General features: G+C 36.9%; 2 protein-coding genes across 10 annotated transcripts; both read right to left on the minus strand.

The window, feature by feature from the left end:
- Positions 1–1,199: 1,199 nt before the first annotated feature.
- On the minus strand, positions 1,200–10,011 carry cd8b (cd8 beta). Of its 2 annotated transcripts, XM_053648866.1 has the most exons (7): positions 9,841–10,011; positions 9,064–9,235; positions 6,463–6,813; positions 4,972–5,067; positions 4,765–4,851; positions 3,291–3,324; positions 1,200–2,605 (listed from the first exon to the last, which is right to left on the minus strand). In XM_053648866.1, exons 2-7 carry the CDS (start codon positions 9,107–9,109, stop codon positions 2,587–2,589), a joined length of 633 nt encoding a protein of 210 aa, XP_053504841.1. In that variant the 5' UTR covers positions 9,110–9,235; positions 9,841–10,011; the 3' UTR covers positions 1,200–2,586. The 2 variants fall into 2 exon arrangements, with proteins under 2 accessions (XP_053504841.1, XP_053504840.1); XM_053648865.1 differs by lacking the exon at positions 9,841–10,011 and having other exon boundaries at positions 9,064–9,511.
- Positions 10,012–11,869: 1,858 nt separating this feature from the next.
- On the minus strand, positions 11,870–23,515 carry zmat1 (zinc finger matrin-type 1). 8 transcript variants are annotated; one of them, XR_008388392.1, is made up of 12 exons: positions 23,134–23,436; positions 22,545–23,026; positions 20,376–20,482; positions 20,188–20,265; positions 19,677–19,812; positions 19,280–19,558; positions 18,478–18,568; positions 17,419–18,346; positions 16,334–16,758; positions 14,211–14,696; positions 13,981–14,036; positions 11,883–12,711 (listed from the first exon to the last, which is right to left on the minus strand). XR_008388392.1 is itself a non-coding variant. In XM_053648864.1 (9 exons), exons 2-8 carry the CDS (start codon positions 22,675–22,677, stop codon positions 17,452–17,454), a joined length of 1,719 nt encoding a protein of 572 aa, XP_053504839.1. In that variant the 5' UTR covers positions 22,678–23,026; positions 23,134–23,436; the 3' UTR covers positions 15,267–16,758; positions 17,419–17,451. The 8 variants fall into 8 exon arrangements, 1 of the variants encoding a protein (XP_053504839.1); XR_008388390.1 differs by having other exon boundaries at positions 11,871–14,402; positions 14,615–14,696; XR_008388391.1 differs by having other exon boundaries at positions 11,871–14,036.
- Between the last annotated feature and the right edge of the window lie 95 nt (positions 23,516–23,610).

Genomic DNA, 23,610 nt, shown 5'->3' on the forward strand with positions numbered 1-23,610 from the left:
GAGTGTAACGAGAGCCTGAGCTGTTCTGTCACTGCCTGTGACGCTGTAGCTGCGGCCGGATCTGTGGTCTCGCTGCGGTCTTTTTGTTTCAGCTCAGCGATAAAGGAACTCAAAGTTGAACGAGCGATGAGAGAGAGAGAGATAACGTTCTCTCTGCCTCACTCTGTCACTGCACAGGAAAAGGGGTTGTTCATATAAAACAAACAGCTGTGGATCACATCGCAGTGGCACAACGGCGCTAGAAAACCTGTCACGACATCTGCAAACCTCATTGGTGTTTTCTGCTAACTGGAAGCACTGTGGTGAAAATATTCCTAAGCACCAGATCTGGGAAGATATAATATTGATATTGTGATAAACTGTCTCCATAGACTATACTTTTCTGAGATAACAGTATCATCATGCTCATAGTTTGTTAGCAAACCTATCACGTGGCCTAGTCTATATTATGATACTCTCATAATTTCGCCCACCTTTATAAAACACACACCCCCACACAGAGAAAACACACACACACAAACACCCACACACACACACACCCTTGGAGTGAGAGACTCGTGTTAACAGTCAAACACATAAACCACCACACCCTCAGATATGTAACACAGAGAGGCAGTGTGAAACTAATGTGGTGCAAATTCATGTTATATAGCAAAACAGTGGGAATAAATGCAAATAATTAAAACAAATAAAGCACCTTTCATTAAAGTTCATTTATTCAATACTAAAAATGACTAAATGTATAACCATGATGTGCATCAAAGTTTGAATAAACACATTTTAACACCTAACCTGTACATCCACATGGACAGCTGTTTAAAAGCAAGAAAATGCAATTTCGAGCTAAAAATAAATAAATAAATCATATACACTTGGGGCCAAAATTGTTCAAGTATGGGGAAAACCCCCCAAAACAAAACTAAACAAAACAAAAATACAAGATAACTTTAAAAAAAAAAAAAAATACAGAAATAGATTTTATAACTGAAAAAATTCAATACCCAAACTTTAGGTAACACTAACACCAAATATCCTTCACACACCACACTGATGGTCTGAATTAAATCATGCAGAATCAATCGATTATTAAGGAGCTTTTCATTTCTTATTTTCACCATAGATTGAAATTGACCCTGCTGTAATATTCATCAGCAGTGGGTTTAGCTACAGTGTCATAAATTAGCCCGCTAACTACTATAGCGTCCAGCACACTAGCTAGCACAAAGTATGGCGAATAATAAAGTAGCATTAAGGTACTTTTAGTAACATTACTTACAGCCCATCAGTATTAAAACACTTAACAAAGGCTGTATTAACTCATTTGTTTGTTGAATGTTTTATTTTTTAAATGACGCATTAAACAGTGTTTATGCCATCTGTGAGCAAAAATAAGTCCACATAAACCAACATGAATTCAAACAATTAACATGCTTGTGGTTGCAAAATTCATAGCCCTGGATAGACTAGACACTAGTTAATGCATTACTTAAAACATATTACACTACAGCGTTGTTGAATTCTCAATTCTGATTGGCCAGAAGGTGTTGACTAATTTTCTATAACAGAGCAGCTGCAAGGTTTCTGTTAATGCAAATACGTTATCGTTTCTATAGTAACAGCTTAGACAAGGGAAAAAAAACAACATGAAATTGTTGAAAGGTAATTGCGAGGTTTCCGGTGACGACACGTTTATTTAGCATTTAAAGAAGGAGTCTCCGGTGTCAGTATTTTGTAAGTCGTAGGTAAAGTTTTACAATACAGGAAAGACTTCAGGACAGAGAGCTTTGAGCTTTCTCTGAAACATGACAAGCTGCATTTCTTATCACAGAAACCTCCTGAGAAAGAGAACACAAGCGGCAGGTTACGTGGATGTTACAAACATTTAAATGTAAGTATTACTGGATAAAAAAAAGTATGAGTAAAAAAATCTTTCTTCAAAACATAAAAAACCCCACATTGTGTTATAGGAAAATAATTAACTGTAACACACACCACCATGTTGCTGATTGCTTTGATTTAATTCAGAGTTCTGATTTGACGTTTAAAAGTTCATTGAAGTCTTTGGAACTGCAGAGGATTTCAAGCTGTATTTCTAGGGAAATTCTTTCTATTTCTAGAATTAGAGCAGCTCTGGTGTGTGTTTGCTTTAAAATCCACCAGAATGCCATGAATGTCAGCTAACAATTTATATGCATTAAAAGAAATGTAATAAAATAAAAAACAAACACAGAACAAACAAGCATTTTCATATACCATGTATTCTAACGTCGTTAATCGGCCACTCGAACCCTTAACTGCACTACTCGATGATCGGAATGTAATCTGTCTACTTGTAGGTCGTTTCGAATATAAGCATCTTGCTCAAGGAATAAATAACTATAAACAATACTATTAGGTAACATGGATGGAAACCATGAAGAACTATGACCATGATCAAGAGTCTCTGATTCGAGCATGAGGAAAGGACATCGCAAAGATGATTAGAAAAACAAAAGTAAGTTTCTTTGTACAGATGATTCATTTACAGGAAAAAGGTTTGCCACGATGGAGGAGTGATGTGCTCCGATACGGCCTGCTGGTCCCGTCTTATCTCAGCTGCTGCTTTCTGTGTTCCGAACAAAACAGAAGACAATCACAGCCCATCTCGTTATGTAAACAAATAGAAAGGAACAATTTACAGTAATCAAGCACCAAGTTAATCTATTTATGATCAAGTTTTTATTTAGCTATTAGCTTGGTCGCTTGAATTGAATGGGATTAATCCAAACCTTAATAACTCAAAAAACAACAACCCCCCCCCCCCCCCCAAAAAAATAAATAAAATAAGTACAAATACATTGGACCTAATGTATTCTGTTCGTGGAACGTTCAGAATAAAAAGTTCTACGGATGCAATAAAAAGCCAGATTTACAGAGATACTGTTTATGAGCAGAATGTGCGGAATATTTGAACATTTGGATTATGTTTGTAAAATAAATCTGTACTGATGGAGTCTGCCGAATTTATTTTACAGTTAAAGGGGTCTCTGAATGCAAAAGACTCAGAAAAGTTTCAGAAATCCTAGTTTTTAACTGAAGGATTTGTTTGCCACAAGATTTATTTGCCACAAAGGCTGCAGACGTTACAGAGCTTTCATGGAAAACTAAACAAAAATTGGAAATCAAACAAATTATAAACCGTTTTTATCCTCCATTACAACATGTTCAGAACCCAATAGCTGTCTAGACAATAAGTACAGACGGATTATAACACGTTGGGTGAACGATCTAGTAAATCTAATCAAACTCACTTAGCAAAGCGATGTCGACACTTCTTGGGTAGTCCTGTTTCCAGAAGAATCAAACATTGTTAGAAAGTTAGACAGAATTTTTCATGGGTTTACATCATAAACATAAACATAAACATAAACATGAGTGTCTAGAAAAGCGCTATATAAATGTAAGGAATTATGAATTATTATTATATTATATACTAATGTGTGACTCACTAATGTGAGATTTTAAATGGATAAATGAAATAAAACGTGTTGCATAATAAAGAGGAATCATGTTAATGGTAAAAAAAAATAATAAAAAATAAAAAAAAACCAGACAATGTTATTTGTGATGTTCGTAAAACATTTACTCTCTCTGATCATACTTTCATATACCACAGTGCAGTTGAATATTCAAATCTGATTGGTTGGAATTAGGGACTGATTATTTGATAACAGGTTTATTTTAATGCTCTTATCTTAATACATTATCATTTCTATAGTAACCACTCATTCAGAGGAGCTTGCTTGATTTTTGAAAATTACCACAGATTTCCTACAGATTTGGCCCAAGGCGTGTCATGTGACGTCATCACAACATGCGTTCAGCCAAAGCCCTCTTCGATTCACGTGCGTCGAACATGAGTACAGCTAAAAGGCCTCATTTACCAACAAACATCACTGTGAAAGACAGTGCAAAACTATTTCATGCAATTTGCGATTCAAGTAATTTTCCGCAACAAAAGCACAAAAAACTATGCAAGCTGCATCGCAAAGCCTCGGCAAAATCAAGCTTTTTCGGCCGTGACAATCACAAAAAAACTCTAAGGAATCCTGTATGGACTCACTATTGGACGTGGCTGTATTATTTTCCTACAACAGCACACTCTGCTGTGTTTTATTCTTTATATAATATTTACCTGTTATTCCACACTACTCCTTTTACAGAATGTACCTTGCTTTGATAATTGTGTCGGTATTTATCCATATATCATTAAGTTATGTTAAATGAAAATGCTGTTAAAAAAGCCTTTGTATGTACTTTATATTCAGTGATTTTACACTCTCGCGTGGTGTTTTAAGGGTTACAAGAACTAGGCGATTATATTGTCATTTAAACTTGCTATCAAATAAAGGACTGAAATATTCCCTGGGAATTTGTACCTTATTTATTTCACAGTCAAGCTTGCAGCACATAAATACTCATAAACTACATTACTCTCATAAGTCCACTGCTGAATATATTAAGGATGCTAACTGATAACATTGCAGTCAGCTACGTTGAGAGAATCGATTTGGAACTGCGGACTCGACGTACACAAAATATACACACCGCTTTAGTTTTCTACCAAATGTTACTGAGTTAAGAGTTCAAAAGTTCAGACCTTGTAAAACACTTTATAAATGAAGCATTTTTAAGACTTAGCATCTAGTCCAGTTTTGTGTGTGTGTGTGTGTGTGTGTGTGTGTGTGTGTGTGTGTGTGTGTGTGTGTGTGTGTGTGTACTCACTGCTAAAGTAATACAGTGTTGAGATCAGGATCACCACCAGGAGTAGGACAGCAGAGATGCCCGACCAAAGGACCAGAGACTTGCAACCTGGAACACAACCACGTTGAACAGACCTAAGAACATGTCATTCCTAAAGCAACGCAACAGACTTCCAAACACACATTCACAAAAAAATCTTATATACTTCTACATCCAGTAAGCCTGTACCTTTCAGAGACTGATGGTTGGACTTGCAGATGTTGGGCAGACGATTTACACGCTTTGGATTTTTCACTGTTGTCGGTGGCAGTGTGGGGATGCTTTCTGGAAAAGCAATAAAATAATACTATAAATCAATCAATCAATCAAACAACACAAAATCATCATCAGAAGCCAGAAAGAAATGACACCAGTTGCTTCCTAATAGATATATTACTGATTTGGCCTGAGAAATTTTGGACATTTTCTACTATATATAGCTCTGAAGGAAATATTGGTGGATAGTTATTTTGCTTGTCATTTTTGTTTGGCAGAATTCAACCACAGTGGCATCCAATGGGTTTTTCCAGACCACCACACATATACAGTGCCTGTCTATATTTAAAAAAGTTTAATATCAGTGGCTTATACTGTAAATGGTTGAATTTAAAAACAGTCATATAAATTAAAAAAAAAATTTAAGCAGTAAAAGTCGCTTCTATGGTCTGATACTGTTGATAATACAAGGAAATGTCTGGAAGGTTTGAACGCATCCTGCTTAATCCCTTAAACCTGAACCTGTCTACTAGGACCAGACTTACCAAGTCACTCTCTTAAATATATAAAAAAACAAACAAACCTACAAACGTTCTATTAGTTTCACAAGTAGTTACTGAGTAATATGTTTCAATATGAATAACGGAATAATAACCTGAAACATTTTTTTTCTCTTTAATCATCGCACATCACTTCGCAGATTGTTTGCCAGAATTGAAATAAAATAAAATGAAACAAAAAAAGAAAAAGACTTTTTCGCAACTTCTAATACATTCCTGGAAAACTGGTGTGAGATGCTATGGAACTGGTTAGTCCAATTTACACACAACTAAGACAAGACACAGTTATGAATATTTACTCATACTGATCATGTGAATACGCAGAAAAGGCTCTGGAGTTTGATCTTGCAAGAATCTGAGTTCTAACAAATTGAATCCAGACCAATTACAAACCCTGACCTTCAACATCTTCGACGACCTTTCATGTGAATGAAACCATGCGAGTTCTATTAATTAGCGAATGTGTGCATGCTGTTTACGTGACATTTCAGAGAAGCTAAAAATATGCCAAAGTACCAAAACTGGTACTTAAGAACGGCTGCTGTAATCATAAACACTGTCCTGTGCTCATCCGAGGACTAACACAATCTACTCGTATTGAACATCCTATCAACACTCTGTACTGTTTGTCTTCATAGTGTAGAGTTGTACAAGAATTATAACGTACAGTATAATCTCACTGTTCGGATGAGCTCCTCCTCTGGCTTGCTCATTAGGGATCTAAAGAAAAATCTACATCCGGATTTCAATAAACAAACAAAACTGACGTGAATTAAGAATATATATCTGTATATATGTTGCTTCAGTTTTATTACTCTTCAAAAAGCCATGCTGCACATGAGCAGCGTCCTCATTATGGTCCATAATATAGGGAGATGGAGAGGTGGAACAAGAGAATACAGACCTCCAGGCCTGATGGAATATCCTTCAGGCATCAGATCTTTGGGATCCTGTGCTGAATTATGACTGATGAGCAGGCACGCGTAGAAGCCTGCGTCTTTCTCCTGTATGCCAGTGATGCGCAGTGTGAATAACGCCTTTGTTGAGTCGATGAAAGCAGTCTTAAAGCGGTTTTGTTCAACGTTTTTAGCATAGTTCGGCTTGTTAAAAATGTTGGTGTGCATCAGAAACTCCGGTGTATCTCTGTTCTTAAGTAAACGGTACCAGTACACCTTCTGACACTGGTGGTCCGGACACTCGCAGTTCAGGGTCTCAGAGCCGTTGATGCTCGGGTATTTCACTGTAACAGCAGACGCTAAAAGACATGGATGAAATAAACAAGTTAGCAAACAAATCTTAGGTTCGTCTACAGAAACTGCAGCCATGACAACCATGTACAATAAGAATAATGATATTGTTTTGTTATATATATATACAAAATAAATGAAAAATTCAGTCTAAAATTTCAGTGTACAATCATTAACACAAATAGCACCAACTAAATAAATGCATTTCACTTGGATTAGGTTGTTTTTAATATGGATTACGATAGTTCCTAATGTTCTCTGGAACACTATAAACTTGGGTTTAGGGTATATATATATATATAAAAAAAACTTTCTTTGGCTGAGCTGCAAAACATCTTTAACAGTAAGCCTGCTTCATCTGAGAAAAACAGGGTCAGCGGTAAAACTACACAGGAGAGTCTCCAGGACGCTGCATTTTGCGGTTTCTCTGTAACATGACAACATCTTATTAACTTACAAAAAAAAAAAAAAAAACATTGCGTATAATGTACATGATACAAACTAGTTTTTTGGGTGTTCCACAACATTAAAGGCAACTATAAATGGATAACAAGTACAATGTGTCATTATTAAATAAACAACAAATTATCAGCGTTCACACATTGCTGAGGTGTAAGAAGAATAAAACACTTTAGGACACTTCACATCAGGCCGCATCACACTGCCTTTTCACTGATTATTTTCCCATAACAGCACGCTCTGTGCGTGGTGTTTTAGTCCTTACATAGCACAACATTTCTACATTCTATGTACTCGCTGAACCACTTACGCAACAACAGATTGGAAAAAATAGACAGGAAAAACAAGTAAGTAAAGTAACAAACACATTTACCAACATAAAATCTGTTCCATTTACCACTATTATTTTGTAAGAACAGAAATTGCAAAATGCCAAAAGGCCTGGTTTGGAAAAGACCACATAGAACATTTTGCAGCGTCCTCTTGCAAAATTGTTTTTCCTCACTCGTCTGTCTCAGACAGGCCGCTGTGTACCGCTGAGAGAAACGTGCTGACATAATCTCAGGTAGGGGTTTTACGTTTTTTCACTGAGCAGACACAAAATCTAAGGGTTAGTTAGAAAGTCTGAGTTAACTAATGAGGCGAAAACGGGTTCAAGTCAAATGAATAGAATTTAAGTTAAGCAAACAAATCGATACATGTACAGAAAACAGAAATATACTGACTTTGTTCCTTTATGCATCAACGTGATGTATCTACTGAACTACAACATTCTGTAAATTATAGTCAGTACATAGGTCTAGAATTAGTATATAGGGCTTATAATCTGTATATAGAGCCTGTAATTAGTACATATGCTTATAATAAGTATATACTGTAGAACTTACAATCAAAGCTTACAGTCAGAATGTAAGCTTATAATCTATATATTGAGCGTATAATCAGTGTAAAAGCTTAGAATCCATAGACAGACTTTATTATGAGTGGATACTCTTATAATCAGTACATAGAGATAAGCATATAAGAGAATAATCAGAGTAATAGTCAGTATATAAGCGTATAATCAGTGTATAGTGGTTATAACCAGTATATAAGTGTATAATCAGTATATAATTCTTATAACCAGTATGCAAGCATATAACCAGTGTATAATGCTTAAAACCAGTATATAAGCGTAGAATCATATATAAACGTAGAATCAGTACATAAGCGTATAACCAGTATATAGTGCTTATAAGAAGTACATAAATGTAGAATCAGGATATGCAGTGAGCGTATAATCAGTTTATAAAGCTTATAACCAGAACATAAGTGTAGAATCAGTATAAAAGCGTATAATCAGTTTATAAAGCTTAGAACCTGTACATAAGCGTAGAATCGGTATATAAGTGTCTAATCAGTATACAGTACGATCTAAATCTTAATGTTTCTGCACTTTCACACAATTAATAACATTAAGTCCAAATATTATAATTTTGCTAAACCACTCAAGATTAAAAAGTATCATTGGGCCTAGAGTGGAGACCTCACAACATCCGTGCTACCTCCAAAAATCAACAAACTATATCTATCTATATACATAAATAAAATAATAATTTTTAAAAAAACATTGTTATACATACATACATAAAAGAATGAATTTCTAGTTACTTTCTAGTGTAAAACAAATTCTGACAATTCACCCAAAACCTGTATATCACTTAGCAGACAGTGTAGCAGACGGTCAAACTGATCGAGGTCTACTTTTGTGATTTTCAGTGTGATATATATAATTTGATTTTAATTTGGAAAAATCGTACCTGCTGTCAGAAAGCAGAGAAAGCTCCAGATGTGATTGAGGGTCATCTTCAGGCATGCAGCTGTCAGTATAGGGTGTGTATGTATGTGTGTGTGTGTATTTGCTGCACGTCCTTCTTCTTATGTCATACAGCAGGGAGGAACTGGAGTGTCGGGCCCTGCCACTCAGTCAACCTATCAGAGCGTGAGTTAGCACACGCACGCGCACACGTGCACACACACACACCATGGATACTGTCTTTAATAATGGTTATTTGCTACAATACACTTTACAATGAATAAGAACTTAAAGATTATATATTAGATTCAGGTGTTTTTAAAGTGCGTAACCAAATAATTGTAATATTTAATAGGTCAAATATAGTGTTTCCGTAATATATATTACATAATAGAACCGTACATTGCATAGTATGACATTTTAATTGTATTTATTATTTTGAATCTTTTTATGCTTAATATTAAACTTTATTTGCTCTTCATAACACAAATTAAAATACTTGATTAAATCTCCAGGCTAAATATTGGATATCGCACGCAGCGTAATGACTTATGGGACATTATGGCTTGAGGTTGGAATATAGACATGAGATGAGATGGAAAAATGTACCAGGATATAGAGTTTTAAATAAATAAATAAATAAATAAATAAATATAAAATGATTAACACATTCACACACATTAAAAAGGTAGCTCTGGATAATGGCGTCTACCAAATGCTAGAATTGTAAATATTCTTGAAAAATATCGATACAAAATATATAAAAAAAGAGATAGTTCACCACTGTCTTTCCAAAGCTTCCACTAAATCCTTTCACACTGGCATGAAACTCAGAGTAAACGTCACCGTTCTGTCTGCGTACTCGATGCTAACTCGTGCCCAGGTGTGTGACCTAACCCAACATCTGCAGCACACCACCAGCAACCTGCACATCCACACTACTGGAGTTAGAGCAAACCACACAAACACGGCTTTGTACACTCTAACTAGAGTTTGAAAACACATTTCATGTCATTATAGAGGTTATGGAGGTTTTATATCAATGCATATGCATGTGACACCATCTTTTTTGCATATATTCGTCAAAGGGGGTCGTCTGTCTTTCGAAAACTGTACGTAGTTGTTTTTTTTTTTGTTTTTTTTGCAACAATAATGCTGAAATATCTTCACGTGAGATAAAAAGATCTTATGCAAATCTGTCACGATATCAACTTTCCACAATAAACAAGGCTTATCACGATAGGTACGATTGCCAACCGAGCTCCAAAATCCATCACTACTATTCTACACTCTTTTAACTTATCTAACTTTTACCTGAAAAGGTGTGTATCTTTCACTTCAAAGATACCGACTCTTACAAGAAAAGCAGTATTGAAAAGACAAAATCATTAGTGCCTCATAGATGCTGTTCTTCTGTGGATCCACTGCCACACGTTGTTTTCAGTCTTCACTCATCAAATTATTCAGGACATATTTGGGGTGTAAATATGCAAACGCAAACTATGCAAACTATGCACGGTTACCTCTAAATACTACTACTTGCACATAAATATAATTCAGTATAAAATCTGACATATAGTATGCTAATATTCAGATAAGTTTAGGTTGAAATCTGGCAGCTGTACACTTTTTGTTTCACATAGGTACAGTCTATTTGTAATTTCTTAACGTGACTGGAGGAAGGTGTGTTATTCAGTCCGTACAGGATTTTGCTGTTTTTTTTGTTTTTTGTTTTTTGTTTTTTGTTTTTTTATGATACGTGTACAGCTAAACATTTACCAACAAACATCATTGTAAAAGACCGTGCAAAACAATTTCGTGCGCTTGCAATTTCGCCAATTCAAGTAGTTTTACACAAAAAAACCACGGTAAACTCCGCAGGTTTTGAAAATGTTTAGAAAAAAGACGCAGTAAAATCAAGCATTTTTGGTTGCAACAATCACAAAAAATTCCCCTCCATGAAATCCTGTATGGACTTAGTAGAGATTTCAAAGTATGCTATTGGGTGGGGGGGGGGGGGGGGGAACAATACTGGATCATTTTCCACTCAATTTTACTGTGTTACACAACAAAATAGTTACAAATAGTTCATAACTCAAAGAATGATTAAATACAGTGGAGCGGCCACATATCTACAGTTTAGTAGTTGATTATATTCATGAAGTAATTGTAAACGAACCACGTTTGCTGACATTTATATGGAATCCGATGGGTAAAAAGTCAGATGCTAATAAGCTTCCATTACTCCTTAGTCACATTTGCATTGTAATTCCAGTGCAACTCTAAAGAAGCGACATTTTGACACCAAACATAACTAAATTCAGTGCTTGCATAAGTATTCCCCTCCCTTGATCTTTCTTCCTCCCACATGTTGTAGTGTTATTACCTGGACGTGAAATGGACTATGTTAGAATTAAATGTCATCAACAGAGAATCTGGGGCAAGACTTGAAAATCGGTGTCTCCATGCAACCTGATAAAGCTTGTAATAATTGTGCTAAGAAAAACAGGCAAAACTATCAGGATCTGAATGCGAAGCATACTCCAGAAGATATGTACAGTAGTTGAAGATGGTTCTACCAAATATTGACCCAAGGGGTGACACAAAAAAAAAAATATATATATATATATATATATATATATATATATATATATATATATATATATATATATATATATATATTGCACCTTCAGAAATTTATCTAACAGTATGTTAGACATATTGGGTATGCAAATGCTTATAATCCCAGTTAAATCCATTTTACTTCTGGATTGTAACGATACAGTAGTGAGGGGGTGAAAACTTATGCATAGCACATTTAAACAAAGAAAAATTTCCATCTATAGAGCCTGGGCGATATGACTATGTAATATTGATATTATGATAAATTATGTCTGAATATCTCAATTTTCTGAGATATTGTGTAGGTATTTTTTATTATTATTATTTTTTTTTTTTAATTTATTGGAAGCAGCTAAAATTTGGTACTGATTCTTCAAAATTGTAGAATTTCTTGTTTTTCCTTTAGGTTTTGTCATTTTTTTTTTATACAATAAATACAAACAACATCTAACTTTTTTTTTTTCTACATTCATTTAATTTTTTAAGTATTTTTGATATATTGTCTAGCTCTATATTATACATTATATTACGTTACGGTCATGAAAACTGTTTATATATATACATTTACTTGTGCATTAAAAGAGTAGAATTGCATGTTTTAAAACCTGTATAAAAAAAACTGAGTACTTTTATTTAACAAACAGACATAAAAAAAAAAACATTTTTAACACAGAAATGGAGAAAAGGTTAAATGCTGTAAAGGTTCAGCTGCTACATTCTAAGGTATGTAAGAGGTAAGAGGCTTCATGTAGGAGTTTGGGCTGCAGGCTTTAAGTTCTCAACACCCCCCCCAACCCTCAGTCGGAGGTCTTCAGAGGCTTGTGAGCTTACGGGAGGGTCGTACAGGGGGGAGGATGTGGGCGAAGCACGCGTGTTCAGAGGGTCGAAGGTGCGACTGAGACACTGGGAACGTAACCACATGATTCTTTGAAAACAGGAGATCTCAGGGGGCTTCAGAGTCTCGCTGAACGTGCTGGTGATGGTTGTACGCTTTTGGCTTCAAGGTTTTCATACGAAAGAGCTCAAACATCTGGAAAATACGACTCTAGAAACTTAAGAGAATGTTTAGAGAAGCAGTATTATGAACTATAGAATCAGTATTTTGATTATCTCCCACATATCCTGTCCTAAAGCATCCTAAAACACGAATATCTTTCATTTAATTCATATCAAGAAGCACAGTGGCTAAAAAGTTATTGAAACTTCTATTACAGGGTTTTGTAATAGAAAGCCAAGATAAACCATGTCTTTAATGTGACCTTAAAATGAATAAAATTCAAGAGAAAAAAAAAACAGAAGAAAAAAACCCCCACTAATGTCACATTAAAGGTGCTATATTGGGAAAATTAATTTAAGAATTTTTTTTTTAATCTTCAAACATATAGTGCATTAGTGTCTCAGCTTATAGGATCAAATTATTTCCACATACATGCTCAACATCCACATAGGTTTATATCCATCACTTTATACCTGCACAGTTATGTAATTATCCAATCAGCCAATCATATGACAGCTGTACAGTGCATAAAATCATGCAGATACAAATCAAAGGCTTCAGTTAATGTTTACATCAAACATCAGAATGGGGAAAAATGGAATCTCAGTGACTGACCATGGCATGATTTCACACAAAACAATCTCTAGAGTTTACATAGGATGGTGCAAAAAAACATCCAATAAGCGGTGGTTCTACAGGTGGCAATGCCTTGTTGATGAGAGAGGTCAGAATAGAGCTGACAGGAAGACTATGGTTACTCAAACAACCACTCCTTACATCCATGGTGAGCAGAAAAGCATCTCAGAATGCACAACTGGCTCCATGAGCATGACCATGAGTTCAGAGGTCTCCCCAGGTTCAGATCTAAATCTTTTGGGATGTGGTAGAACACAAGCCACACAAGTGACACATCTGCAGCAATTATCTGATGCAATATCAATATCATATCAATGTGGACCAGAATCTCAAAGGAATATGTCCAGCACCTTGTGGCATTTATACCATGAAGAATTAAGGCTGTTCTGACAGCAAAGTGGGCTGAGAAGTGTCAGAGAATTTTTTTTTTCCTCTGATAATTATCAATTCGTTTCAAGATCACGTTAAATATGAACAATTTTAGATATGATTTGTCTTGATTTTTGACTTTACATCATAAAAACCTGCAATTTCGATGACTTTTTTTTTTTTTTTTTTTTAAATATCCACTGTGTTAATATAGCATTTTTTTTAAATTTTTTTTTTTTTGGCTATGTACTATATTTCAGTACTTCATCCTTTCATTCGGGGCAAATGAGGTCTAACCTGAGAGCCAGGTGTGAGCTGTAAAAGCCAAGTGTCCTCATTTGCCCTAAACACACCTGTCATACAAGACAAAAATATATTCAAGCACACACACTATCCTAACAGCAGAGCTTCAGACATTAATATAGAACTTGTATAATAATGAGCATGTAATAAATCCTAAGCAGGCAACTCGCATACAAATTTGGGGAAAAAAGGTCTCGTCTACATCAAATCATACAAATACTTACTCTGTTGCATATACATCACAGCAAACGTTAGTTTTTCCTCACAGAGACAAACAGGACACACTCTTGCAGTCGAACTGCGCCTCCCTGAGTCAGATTTTGTGTTACTGCACCCGTCTTGAGAGTACAACACTGCTGTGCGTAAGTATTCACCCCCATGACGTTTTCCACATTTTGTAGTGTTACAACCTGTAACTGAAATGGACTTAACTAGGATTACATATCACAAAAATGAATTTAATACTAATGCAAAAGCTGCCAAAAAAAAAGTTTGAGAACTGCTGAGTTAGACCATCGAGGTGTGTCACATCAAGCACAATTTAAATATACGTCCCAGAACTTTTGCAAGTCAATAGCGAGTAGAGATGCTTCTTTCTTTCGTTAACAAATAAGAGAAGAAAAAATACTTGTGTCTGTTAACCCGCTGAGCATAATAAATCTGCTTGTCCCAGGCTACTGATTCATCCACTTCTGAACCTTTTCCAGAATCTACAGCAAGGGGAAATCAGTGTTTGGTTCTTTTTGTTTTTATTATTTCATATACGTCTATTGTCCACATTACACACGTAATATCTTTTGACTTTAAACATACTGTCTCCTCCGAAACTATTGGAACGGCGAGGCCAATTCGTTTGTTTTTGCTGTAGCCTGAAAACATTTAGGTTTGAGATCAAAAGAAATGAGAAGAGAGTTTAGAACGTCCGCTTTTATTCCCTGGTATTCGTATGTAAATGTGTTAACAGAAATAGATCAGACCATCCAATTTGCAGGCGAGCAAAAAATATTGGAACATGACAGGTGTTTCTTGTTACCCAGGTGTGTCCTGTTAGATTGATTGTTTAAACAAAAAATAGCTCTGAACATCAACTCTAGGGTTTAGCCTTCAGTTTCACCTGTGAAGTGCACTTGTTAAATAGGATAAGCCAATATAAAGATCAGAGAGCTGTCTATGGGAGCAAAGCAAGCCATTTTGAATCTGAGAAAAGAGGGAAAATCAATCAAAGGCATTGCACAAACACTGGGCATAGCCAACACAACAAATTGGAATGTCATGAAAAAGAAAGAAACCACTGGCGTACTGAGCAACAAACATTGAGTGGGTCAGCCAAGGAAAACAACAACAGCTGATGGCAGAAACATTGTGAGAGCTGTGAAGAAAACCCCCAAAAAACAGTCAATGTCATCACCAACAACCTCCAAAGGAGGTTATAGAGGCCATACTACAAACCACTCATGAGCAGTAAAAATCATAAAACCAGACTGGAATTCACAAAGAAATACAGAGATGAGGCAAAAAAAAGTTCTGGAACCAAGAGTAAGCTCTACCAAAATTATGGAAAGGCCAAAGTATTGAGAAAGGATCTGCTCATGATCCAAAATAAGCTCATCTGTGAAACACGGTGGAGGTAGTGTCATGGCTTGGGCTTGCATGGCTGCTTCTCGAACAGGCTCACTAATCTTTATTGATGATGTTAACTCATGAAGGTAGTGGTAGAATGAATTCAGAAGTTTGCAGGAACATTTTGTCTGCCAATTTACAGGGAAATACATGCAAATTAAATGGGAGGAACACACAAAAACACACTGCCAACTCAATAAAGGACTTTATCAGGGGGGAAAAGTGAAAGGTTTTAGACTGGCCAAGTCAATCACCAGACCTTAACCCAATTGAGCAGCATTTCACCTCCTGACGAGGAACTGAAGGGAGAAATCCCCAGAAACAAAAGCCTGGAAAAGCAACACAAAAGAAGAAACCAACAATTGGTTTTTTTACTTACTTTTTTACTTCTTTAATTACTGCAAGCAAAGGGATATGCAACCAAATATTATGTTATTTTCTTATCTGTTGCAATACTTTTGCTCACCTAAAAATTGGGTGGTCTGATATAAAAGGTTTTGTGTTGTTTAACATATCTAGCTTTAAACAATAGGAAATAAAAACTGAAATCCTAAACACTCAAACACATATCTTTGGTGTGCAGCACAAACAAACAAATTGGCCTTGCTGTTCCAATACTTTCAGAGAGGACTGTATGAACTAAAAAGTATGTATTCATACGTGTAAACAAAGATGTTTATAAAAACAAAGCCGATAGGGGGAAAAGTATTCAGAAATCACAAATTACCAGCATTAATACTTTGTTGCAAAGCCATTGTTCAAGCCATTGTTACAGCTTCAAGGCGTCTATGGTAAGCATGGTAAGTATTGCGGTTCAATTTTAGCTCGGTCCTCCTGGAAAATCATCTTCAATTACTGTCAGAGAGTTCTGTTTTTATTTCATCTGACCAGAGTATATCGTTCCAAGAGCTCTGATTCGTCTAAATGCTTATAGATGCACATCTCTGTGCTTTTTCTTTTTCGCATCGGGGATTTGCATGAGGATTACGAACAGAGGTGATTGTACTACACTTCATTGCTTATTGGTTTCTGTGTAAATGCTGTTCCTGCTGCTTTCAGGTCGTCCTGCAACTCTTTTTGAGTGAGTGCTGACTTCTCTCTTCCCTTCCTTATGTCCAGGGCCGATTAGGTGTGGTTCCATGCGCTTTCCACCTGCAAATTATCAAACCAATTGTAGTGACAAGAATGTTTTAATATTTCTAGATGTACATATTTATTTATATCATATTCATTTATTTACATTTTATACAGTGTCTGAATACTTCTTTTCTGTCAAACTGATCTTTTTTTTATGCTGATCAATTAATATATATAACTACAAAGGCAACAGACATTGTGTGTGTAAATTTTAAGTGGATAGAAGCAATGGAAGTATATTAAACAACAAAAACAACAATGTCTGAATACTTATTACCGCTCACATCATATAGCCCTTTAGCTAGGCATGATCTTAAATTAGAAGTGCTTTTAAAAGAATTCGAATCATATTCAAGAGTATATGGCGTTTATTTCTAGTGTTTTGAGAAGACACATTGCTCTGTCTAAAATATCGACATGTCTAAATTCATCCTGTTGTGCAAAAATAGAGTAGCAGCAGATAGATGCAGCTACACCGAGTAACCATGATCCATCTTAATTAAGAAAGAAAAAAAGTGCAGTTTCTAAAGCCTATCTGAAAAGTCTGCTGGTCGTGCATGTTAGTTAGAAGTTTGTGGTGTAGAAAAACGCAAACATGGATAAACCGGCTTGGATATATCATTTGGATAAATCATTTCGGCTTTAGACCGTTTTGCATGTTTAATGTCTGCTTACGTAGGATGAATGAGTGTTCACAATCATCGTCTATCAGAATATCCCCACAATGGTTTCGTCCCACAGCTTTTCCTCTTCTGTCCGGTTGTCCTCTCTGTCCTTCGGTTTCTTTTTCTCTTTTTTGTGCTTCGCTTTCTCCTCTTTAAGTCCTTCACTCTGTGCTTCTCCTTCTCCCTCACCTTTCGTCATCGCTACATGAGACACTCTGGTCCAATCTCCTTCGTCCTCTTCTCTCCGTCTCTTCTTGGTAACTCTTTCTCTGTGCTTTTTCTCCTTCCATCTCTTTCCGTGATCTTCATCAGAGCTTCCTCTGTGTCGTTTTGGTTTCTTTGCACTGCCATCGTCCTTCCTTCTCCTCTCTCTGCTCCTTCTCTGCACGTCCCCTTCTGAATCACCATCTTCTTCTCTTCTTTTCTTTGTTCCTTCTCGTCTCTTTTTCCTCCTCCTCCTCCGTCTGTCTCTGCTGTCCTCGCTGCTGCTGCTACTATACGAAGACGAGGAGTCTGAGAACGAAGACGAGGAGCTAAAAGATTCTGGGCTCCTCCCTCTATGTAATGCTCTTCCTGTTAGCCCAGGGATGAGGGGAGGAGGGTAGGATGAGTAACCCTGATCCCATTGGTTCGGCACTGGGAATCGCCCTCTGAAAGCGACAGGATTGGGGTGAGGATGAAACGGTGGGCGCCAGGGCTGCGTTCGGAAGGCAGGGGCAGGAAGACGGGATTGGAGAGACAGAATCTGGGGCTGGTCACAACACTCTCCGCTCTCGTCTACTACACTCTCTGCTTTCCTCGGTCCCTGATTTTCAGATCCCTGACCCGTTTTGGGCTCCAGTCCCCGAGACCTCTGCACCTGGATGTAGTCGGCCAGCTCGTCCTGGAACGAGTCGTACACCTTCTTTTTGCATAAATCGTCTTGCGTCTTCTTTTCTCTGAGTTGGAAGAGGAATTGAGGAATTAAATTTGCTGAAAATAAAGTATAGTTGCACTAATGTATTAGACGTTATGTGTGTGTGAATGGGGGGGAAGGGTTGGGGGGGGGGTGTTGTTGAACCCTGCTTACTTTATCTGGTGTTTATTGCCTTTCATGTGAGCCTGGTATGTGTCCATGGAGCTGAGAGTCACATCGCAGATTGGACATGTGAGGGAGGTTGCTATAAAAATAAAATATAAAGAAAGAAATGGAAGAATGAAATATGTGAGAAGGAAAGAACAGGTTGCCAAGTAGCCTCTTAATTACAATAAAATTATTTCCTTTGCCAGCAAATGGTACCCTTTTTTTTTTTTAGTATTGTACAATTGCACCCAAAGTAAATCTGAGCAAGTTCGAATATTTTAACTTGGCACAAAGTACTCGAATAATACATGCACGTTATTATTTAATCCCACTCAGCTGGTATAGAGCAACGCAGGCTAGCTCACAGGAAGATCCAGACTTATTTCCGGACGCTCGTGAGGCTGGAGTTGAACATGGCGGTTTGGTTCAACTCCTGGGTCGTTTTCAGCCTGGAACAACCCAGACGCTGCTGTAGATGTCGCATCTACCATCCAACGAAGGCCGCCCACTGAGCTGTAAGGAGAGCTCTGTTGATGGACATGAGCTTCCATGCTGCGCACGCTCAGTTTCAGCTGAGCCGAATTTTTTTTTAATTGTTACACCCTTAAATAGTTGTTAACCTAACCTAACTGAAGCTGGAAATAATTTCTAGACAGCCTGTGTTTGGCTGTTAATTGACTGCACTAATAAAACAGCCTAAATCGTGATTCCCTGAATTGGATATGGTAAGGCTAACGAGTTCATGCAATCTACAGTCATGCAATCTACTTTAACTACAAGATATAAATGACAAGCACTGATAAAGCACCTTGCTCAGACAGTTCTCCCAGCTTATTGTGCAGCTCCTGGCGGGCCAGGTTACGCTGATGCTTGCGACCGCTGTAGTGTTCAGCGGCCATCATCGGGTTGTTAAACGAAGCCGCGCATAACTTGCAGTACTTGTCTGGGTCACTCAGGTCGACCCCCTGGGCAGCACACACTGTGCTTTCCTTCTGTTCCTGAACCATGTCGTCCCATGCGCTCGCCTCTGCTGCGTCCTCCACGGCAGTTACAGGAGGAGCCGCTGAACTCACCGTGGTCCTGGCATCTGTCAACAATATTGGCTTATTACAATACGCTACTAAATCCTGAAATATACAAATCAATCGGGGGCTGCATTGCCCTCCAGAATTATTGCCACAGTTACCTACAGAGGAATCACTTACCTACAGAGGATGTGGCGCTGGACTTCCTTGTGTTCTTGGCATGGACTTTTCCCTCATAGTGAGACTTGGCGACCACAGGCGAGCTAAACACCATATTGCACAGCTCGCAGAACTTCTCCGGATCCGCACTAACACTCTGTTAAAGCAGAAACCCACCCTGAACTTAGTGTTCTTCAATGGAGTCTATTTTGTTGTTGTTGTCGTTAAAACTGAACATGCTGGTCTATTTTCTCTTTGGTTAAATGGTTTCCTGCATTACCCAGCATGCCATTTGACTATGTGCCAATAGTTGAGCAAGTGGGACTAAGCTCTTGCTTCATCTACCACTAACTTCTAACAAAAATACAACACTGACCAACAAATTAGCACCAGAATCACTGATCACATCTCAAATATTTCACTATAAGCATATTTACTGTGTTTCAAGCTACAGGTTTCCTTTAAAAACGGCAGGTGATGCAATGACCCAAACAAGCTTCCATGCTAAAAAGCCGCACTCGTGGCAATTTACCTGAAAGCTGCTCTGCTTGTTCCTTTCAGCTTTCTTGTTCTGCAGGTAGATTCGAACGCGCTGAGCATGCTTCTTCCCCTGATGACCAAAACCCCCCCAAAAAAACAAAACAAAAACAAAAAACACGCTTTAAAAACATCCACAGACATCTTAGCAATATAAACTCATATGCAAACGCTCATACAAACCTCATAATGAGAGACTCTCTGAGACTCAAACATCAACACCGCCTCACACACCTGACAGAAGGTGTCGGTTAGCAAGCCTTTAAGAAGCTCACTGTCATTCTCGGTTTCTGCCAAAACAATAATAATACCGATACAGACTTATATAACGACGATTAACATTATGCTTCATGTAGACAAGAACAACGTTACGTTACACTACACAGAAACGATTAGGATCAGTGTGGACATGTGAGATCTGGAACAGAACATGATATCCTACTTAATAAAACTTGAAGAAATAACAGACCTGAGCATTGTAACCTACTGTACGCTGGATTACACAGCAATACATCACCGTTCTTTATTCATCTATAAAAAATATACATGCTCATATATACATGGATTGTTAATGAATCGTAAGAAATCCCACAGGCATTAGTGGGGAAATGAAATTACAGGTTCATCAGTTGCATTCACTGCAAGTTATGTCAACTGTTAATCATTACTGCAATATAAGATATCAGAGCAGACTCACTGTTCTTTTTGACAAGCTGTAGCAAATAATATTAATAAGCCAGTAAGATTCACTGATCAAAACACGCACACGGTTCTAACATGTAGCAGAATAATCAGAAACATGCTGTGTTTTGTCCATGTTATGCAGCCCTTGTCTGAAAGCCAATTTCTGCCTGAAAAAGCAAAGAAATTTCACAGAAAAATAATATAAAAATAAATATTAAAAGGGATTCGAGGTGGGGGCTGGGGAGAAGTACTTCACATCCATATGAAGCGCTAATGTTTTAAGACAAAAAAACAAATGTGTTTGTGTTACTGTTCTTTAGCAATGATTCAATTACTACTCAAAAATGACATTTTTTTTGTACATAAAACTGCACTCTACTTAAAGAACATTTAATATTTTTGATTGCCGATTCCTCCTTACTGTCACTATGAAGTAAATCCAGGGTTTAAACTGTAAAAAGTAGTTCATATTAAGGTAAAAGTTTATTTTATTATGCAAAATACGAATACTGATTAGGACACAGTGTCTATATTCTACAGGATTTCTCAGAGCTTTTTTGTGACTGTTGGGGCCAAAAATACTTGATTTTCCTGCTGCTTTTTTTTCAAAATTTGCGATGCGACTTACGGGGTTTCTGTGCTTTTATATGTTGCAAAAAACTACTTGAATTGACGAAATTGCAACTGCATGAAGTAGTTTTGCACGGTCTTTCGAAGCGATGTTTGTTGGTAAATGAGACCTTTTAGCTGTACTCATGTTCGACGCACGTGAATCGAACAGGGTTTTGGCTGAATGCATGTCGTGATGATGTGACGTGTCTCGGCCCGAATCTGCGGAAAATCTAAAGTAATTGAGAAAAACTGCAAGCTCCTCCGAATATTTTATATGGATTATTTTAAAAGTATCCATTTACCAGGAACATAAACTTGAATTGTAATGTCCTTAGGTGTCCTCTGAAGCAATAAAATGGTGTCAAATGTATTGCGAATTAACTAATAATAATAATAATAATAATAATAAAATTCACTTCAAGCCACAAATTTAAGGTAATAAGTCTGAGGTGTAGTGAAGTTAAGAGCCGTTTTGTACAAATAAAGGAGTCAAATTATTTAATGTAAATGAAAATTAATATTATAAAATAAAAAAATAATAATTAAAAAGAATAATAGCACTTTGTCATTTGAGAACATTTGAGTGCTCTAAAGAAATCCTCTCACAGCAAGTTGTACTAGTTAACAAGTATAATACTAGCTAATAAATATTACTAATTATTAAATATCAGAAATAAAGGATTATTTTTGATATTATAAACAATCTAGCGTTGTCTAAACTCGTTAGTTTGCCATTGTGAGTTTATTACTTTTAAAATCTGAAGCTAAATACCGAGTGAACCAAACCTGAATGCGTTATTGTTTGAGATGGGAGGTAGCCATGAACCAGCTAACGCTAACTAGCAGGAATTAGCATGCTAGTCTTAGCAGCGTTAGCTAATATAACTGCTAAAACCCCTCCATCTCGAACAAGTTGTTAGCAGTGTATGGATCCTGAAGCTGGTGAAAAACTCGTTAAGGTGCTTTTTTTTTTTTTTTTTTGGTATAAAACAGGGATCTAACAGCCTGAATACAGCTAGCACACAGATGTTTGGGTAATTACTGTGCCGGACTCACCTTCTTCAACATGACAACTATGGACATTAGGATTTTTTAGCACTGTTTCGGCGTCTGAGACAGAGGCCGAGTCTAAATGAACAGTGACACTGTTTTCAGTCGGACACGATACGCTGTCCTCAGACACTGACATTTTTTTAAAAAGTCTCAAAGCGGAAAAGGTACAGCTACCTTAACCGACATAACTAAACAGCACTGACTAGCCAAATATAACAGGGCGGGTGTGGGGCACTGCGCATGCGCCGGACGCACTCCTGTACTCGCCTGTATTAAATTAACTTAAATGAACATGTACCAGTAAAATCATCAAAAAACATATAAATATAAGCTAGTGCACAGGGATAAAGCAGCATTGAAATAAAGCTAAAATGCTTTCGTTTGATTTTGAGTGCAACAGAAGATGTACAAAGATTAACATGTATTCAAATTTCCCAGTGGAAATACACGATGGCCATCACCATCATATGTGGGTCTTCTCCAAACTGTTGGCACAAAGTTGAAGGTACACAGTTAATAAAAAGTAAACGACAACAACAACAACAATTGTATAGGAGGTCTTTGTATTGTGAGGGAAATTATTCATTTTTACTTTGAAATAGTTTTGTTCTTGTTGTTTTTATGTTCATCTGAGGATAGGATAACACCTAAGAAGGCCATGTCATGTCACTGAGATCAGTACAGAATTTTTATCTGCTTACAGAGACACAAACATGTTCTTCTGTTCAAGGTTTGTCTGCACATTTTCCAAGACCCTAAAACAAAGCCTGTTTGAATTGCCTCAAACTGCTTCTTATCGGTACACAGAAGTGTGTCATGCTCTGCGTTTCATATCTATAGTAGTGGTTCAGCACAAGCGCTTCAGAGCGCTCTCATTATTCTATCCTGCTTTATTATATCCTGTATTAACCATCTTTCAGTAATAAACCTTTTTACCTTCAGAGGACGAGTCTGCCAGTGTTGTCTAATTTCCATGACAATTTTGCGTGAGTCTTTTCAGATTTTCTGGACAACAAGCAAATTCTAATTCTAATTCTGATTCTAAATTCTTGATGATTCCTACCAGTCA

This window comes from Ictalurus furcatus, chromosome 18 (assembly GCF_023375685.1).
Source record: "Ictalurus furcatus strain D&B chromosome 18, Billie_1.0, whole genome shotgun sequence".
In the NCBI taxonomy this organism is placed as follows: domain Eukaryota; kingdom Metazoa; phylum Chordata; class Actinopteri; order Siluriformes; family Ictaluridae; genus Ictalurus; species Ictalurus furcatus.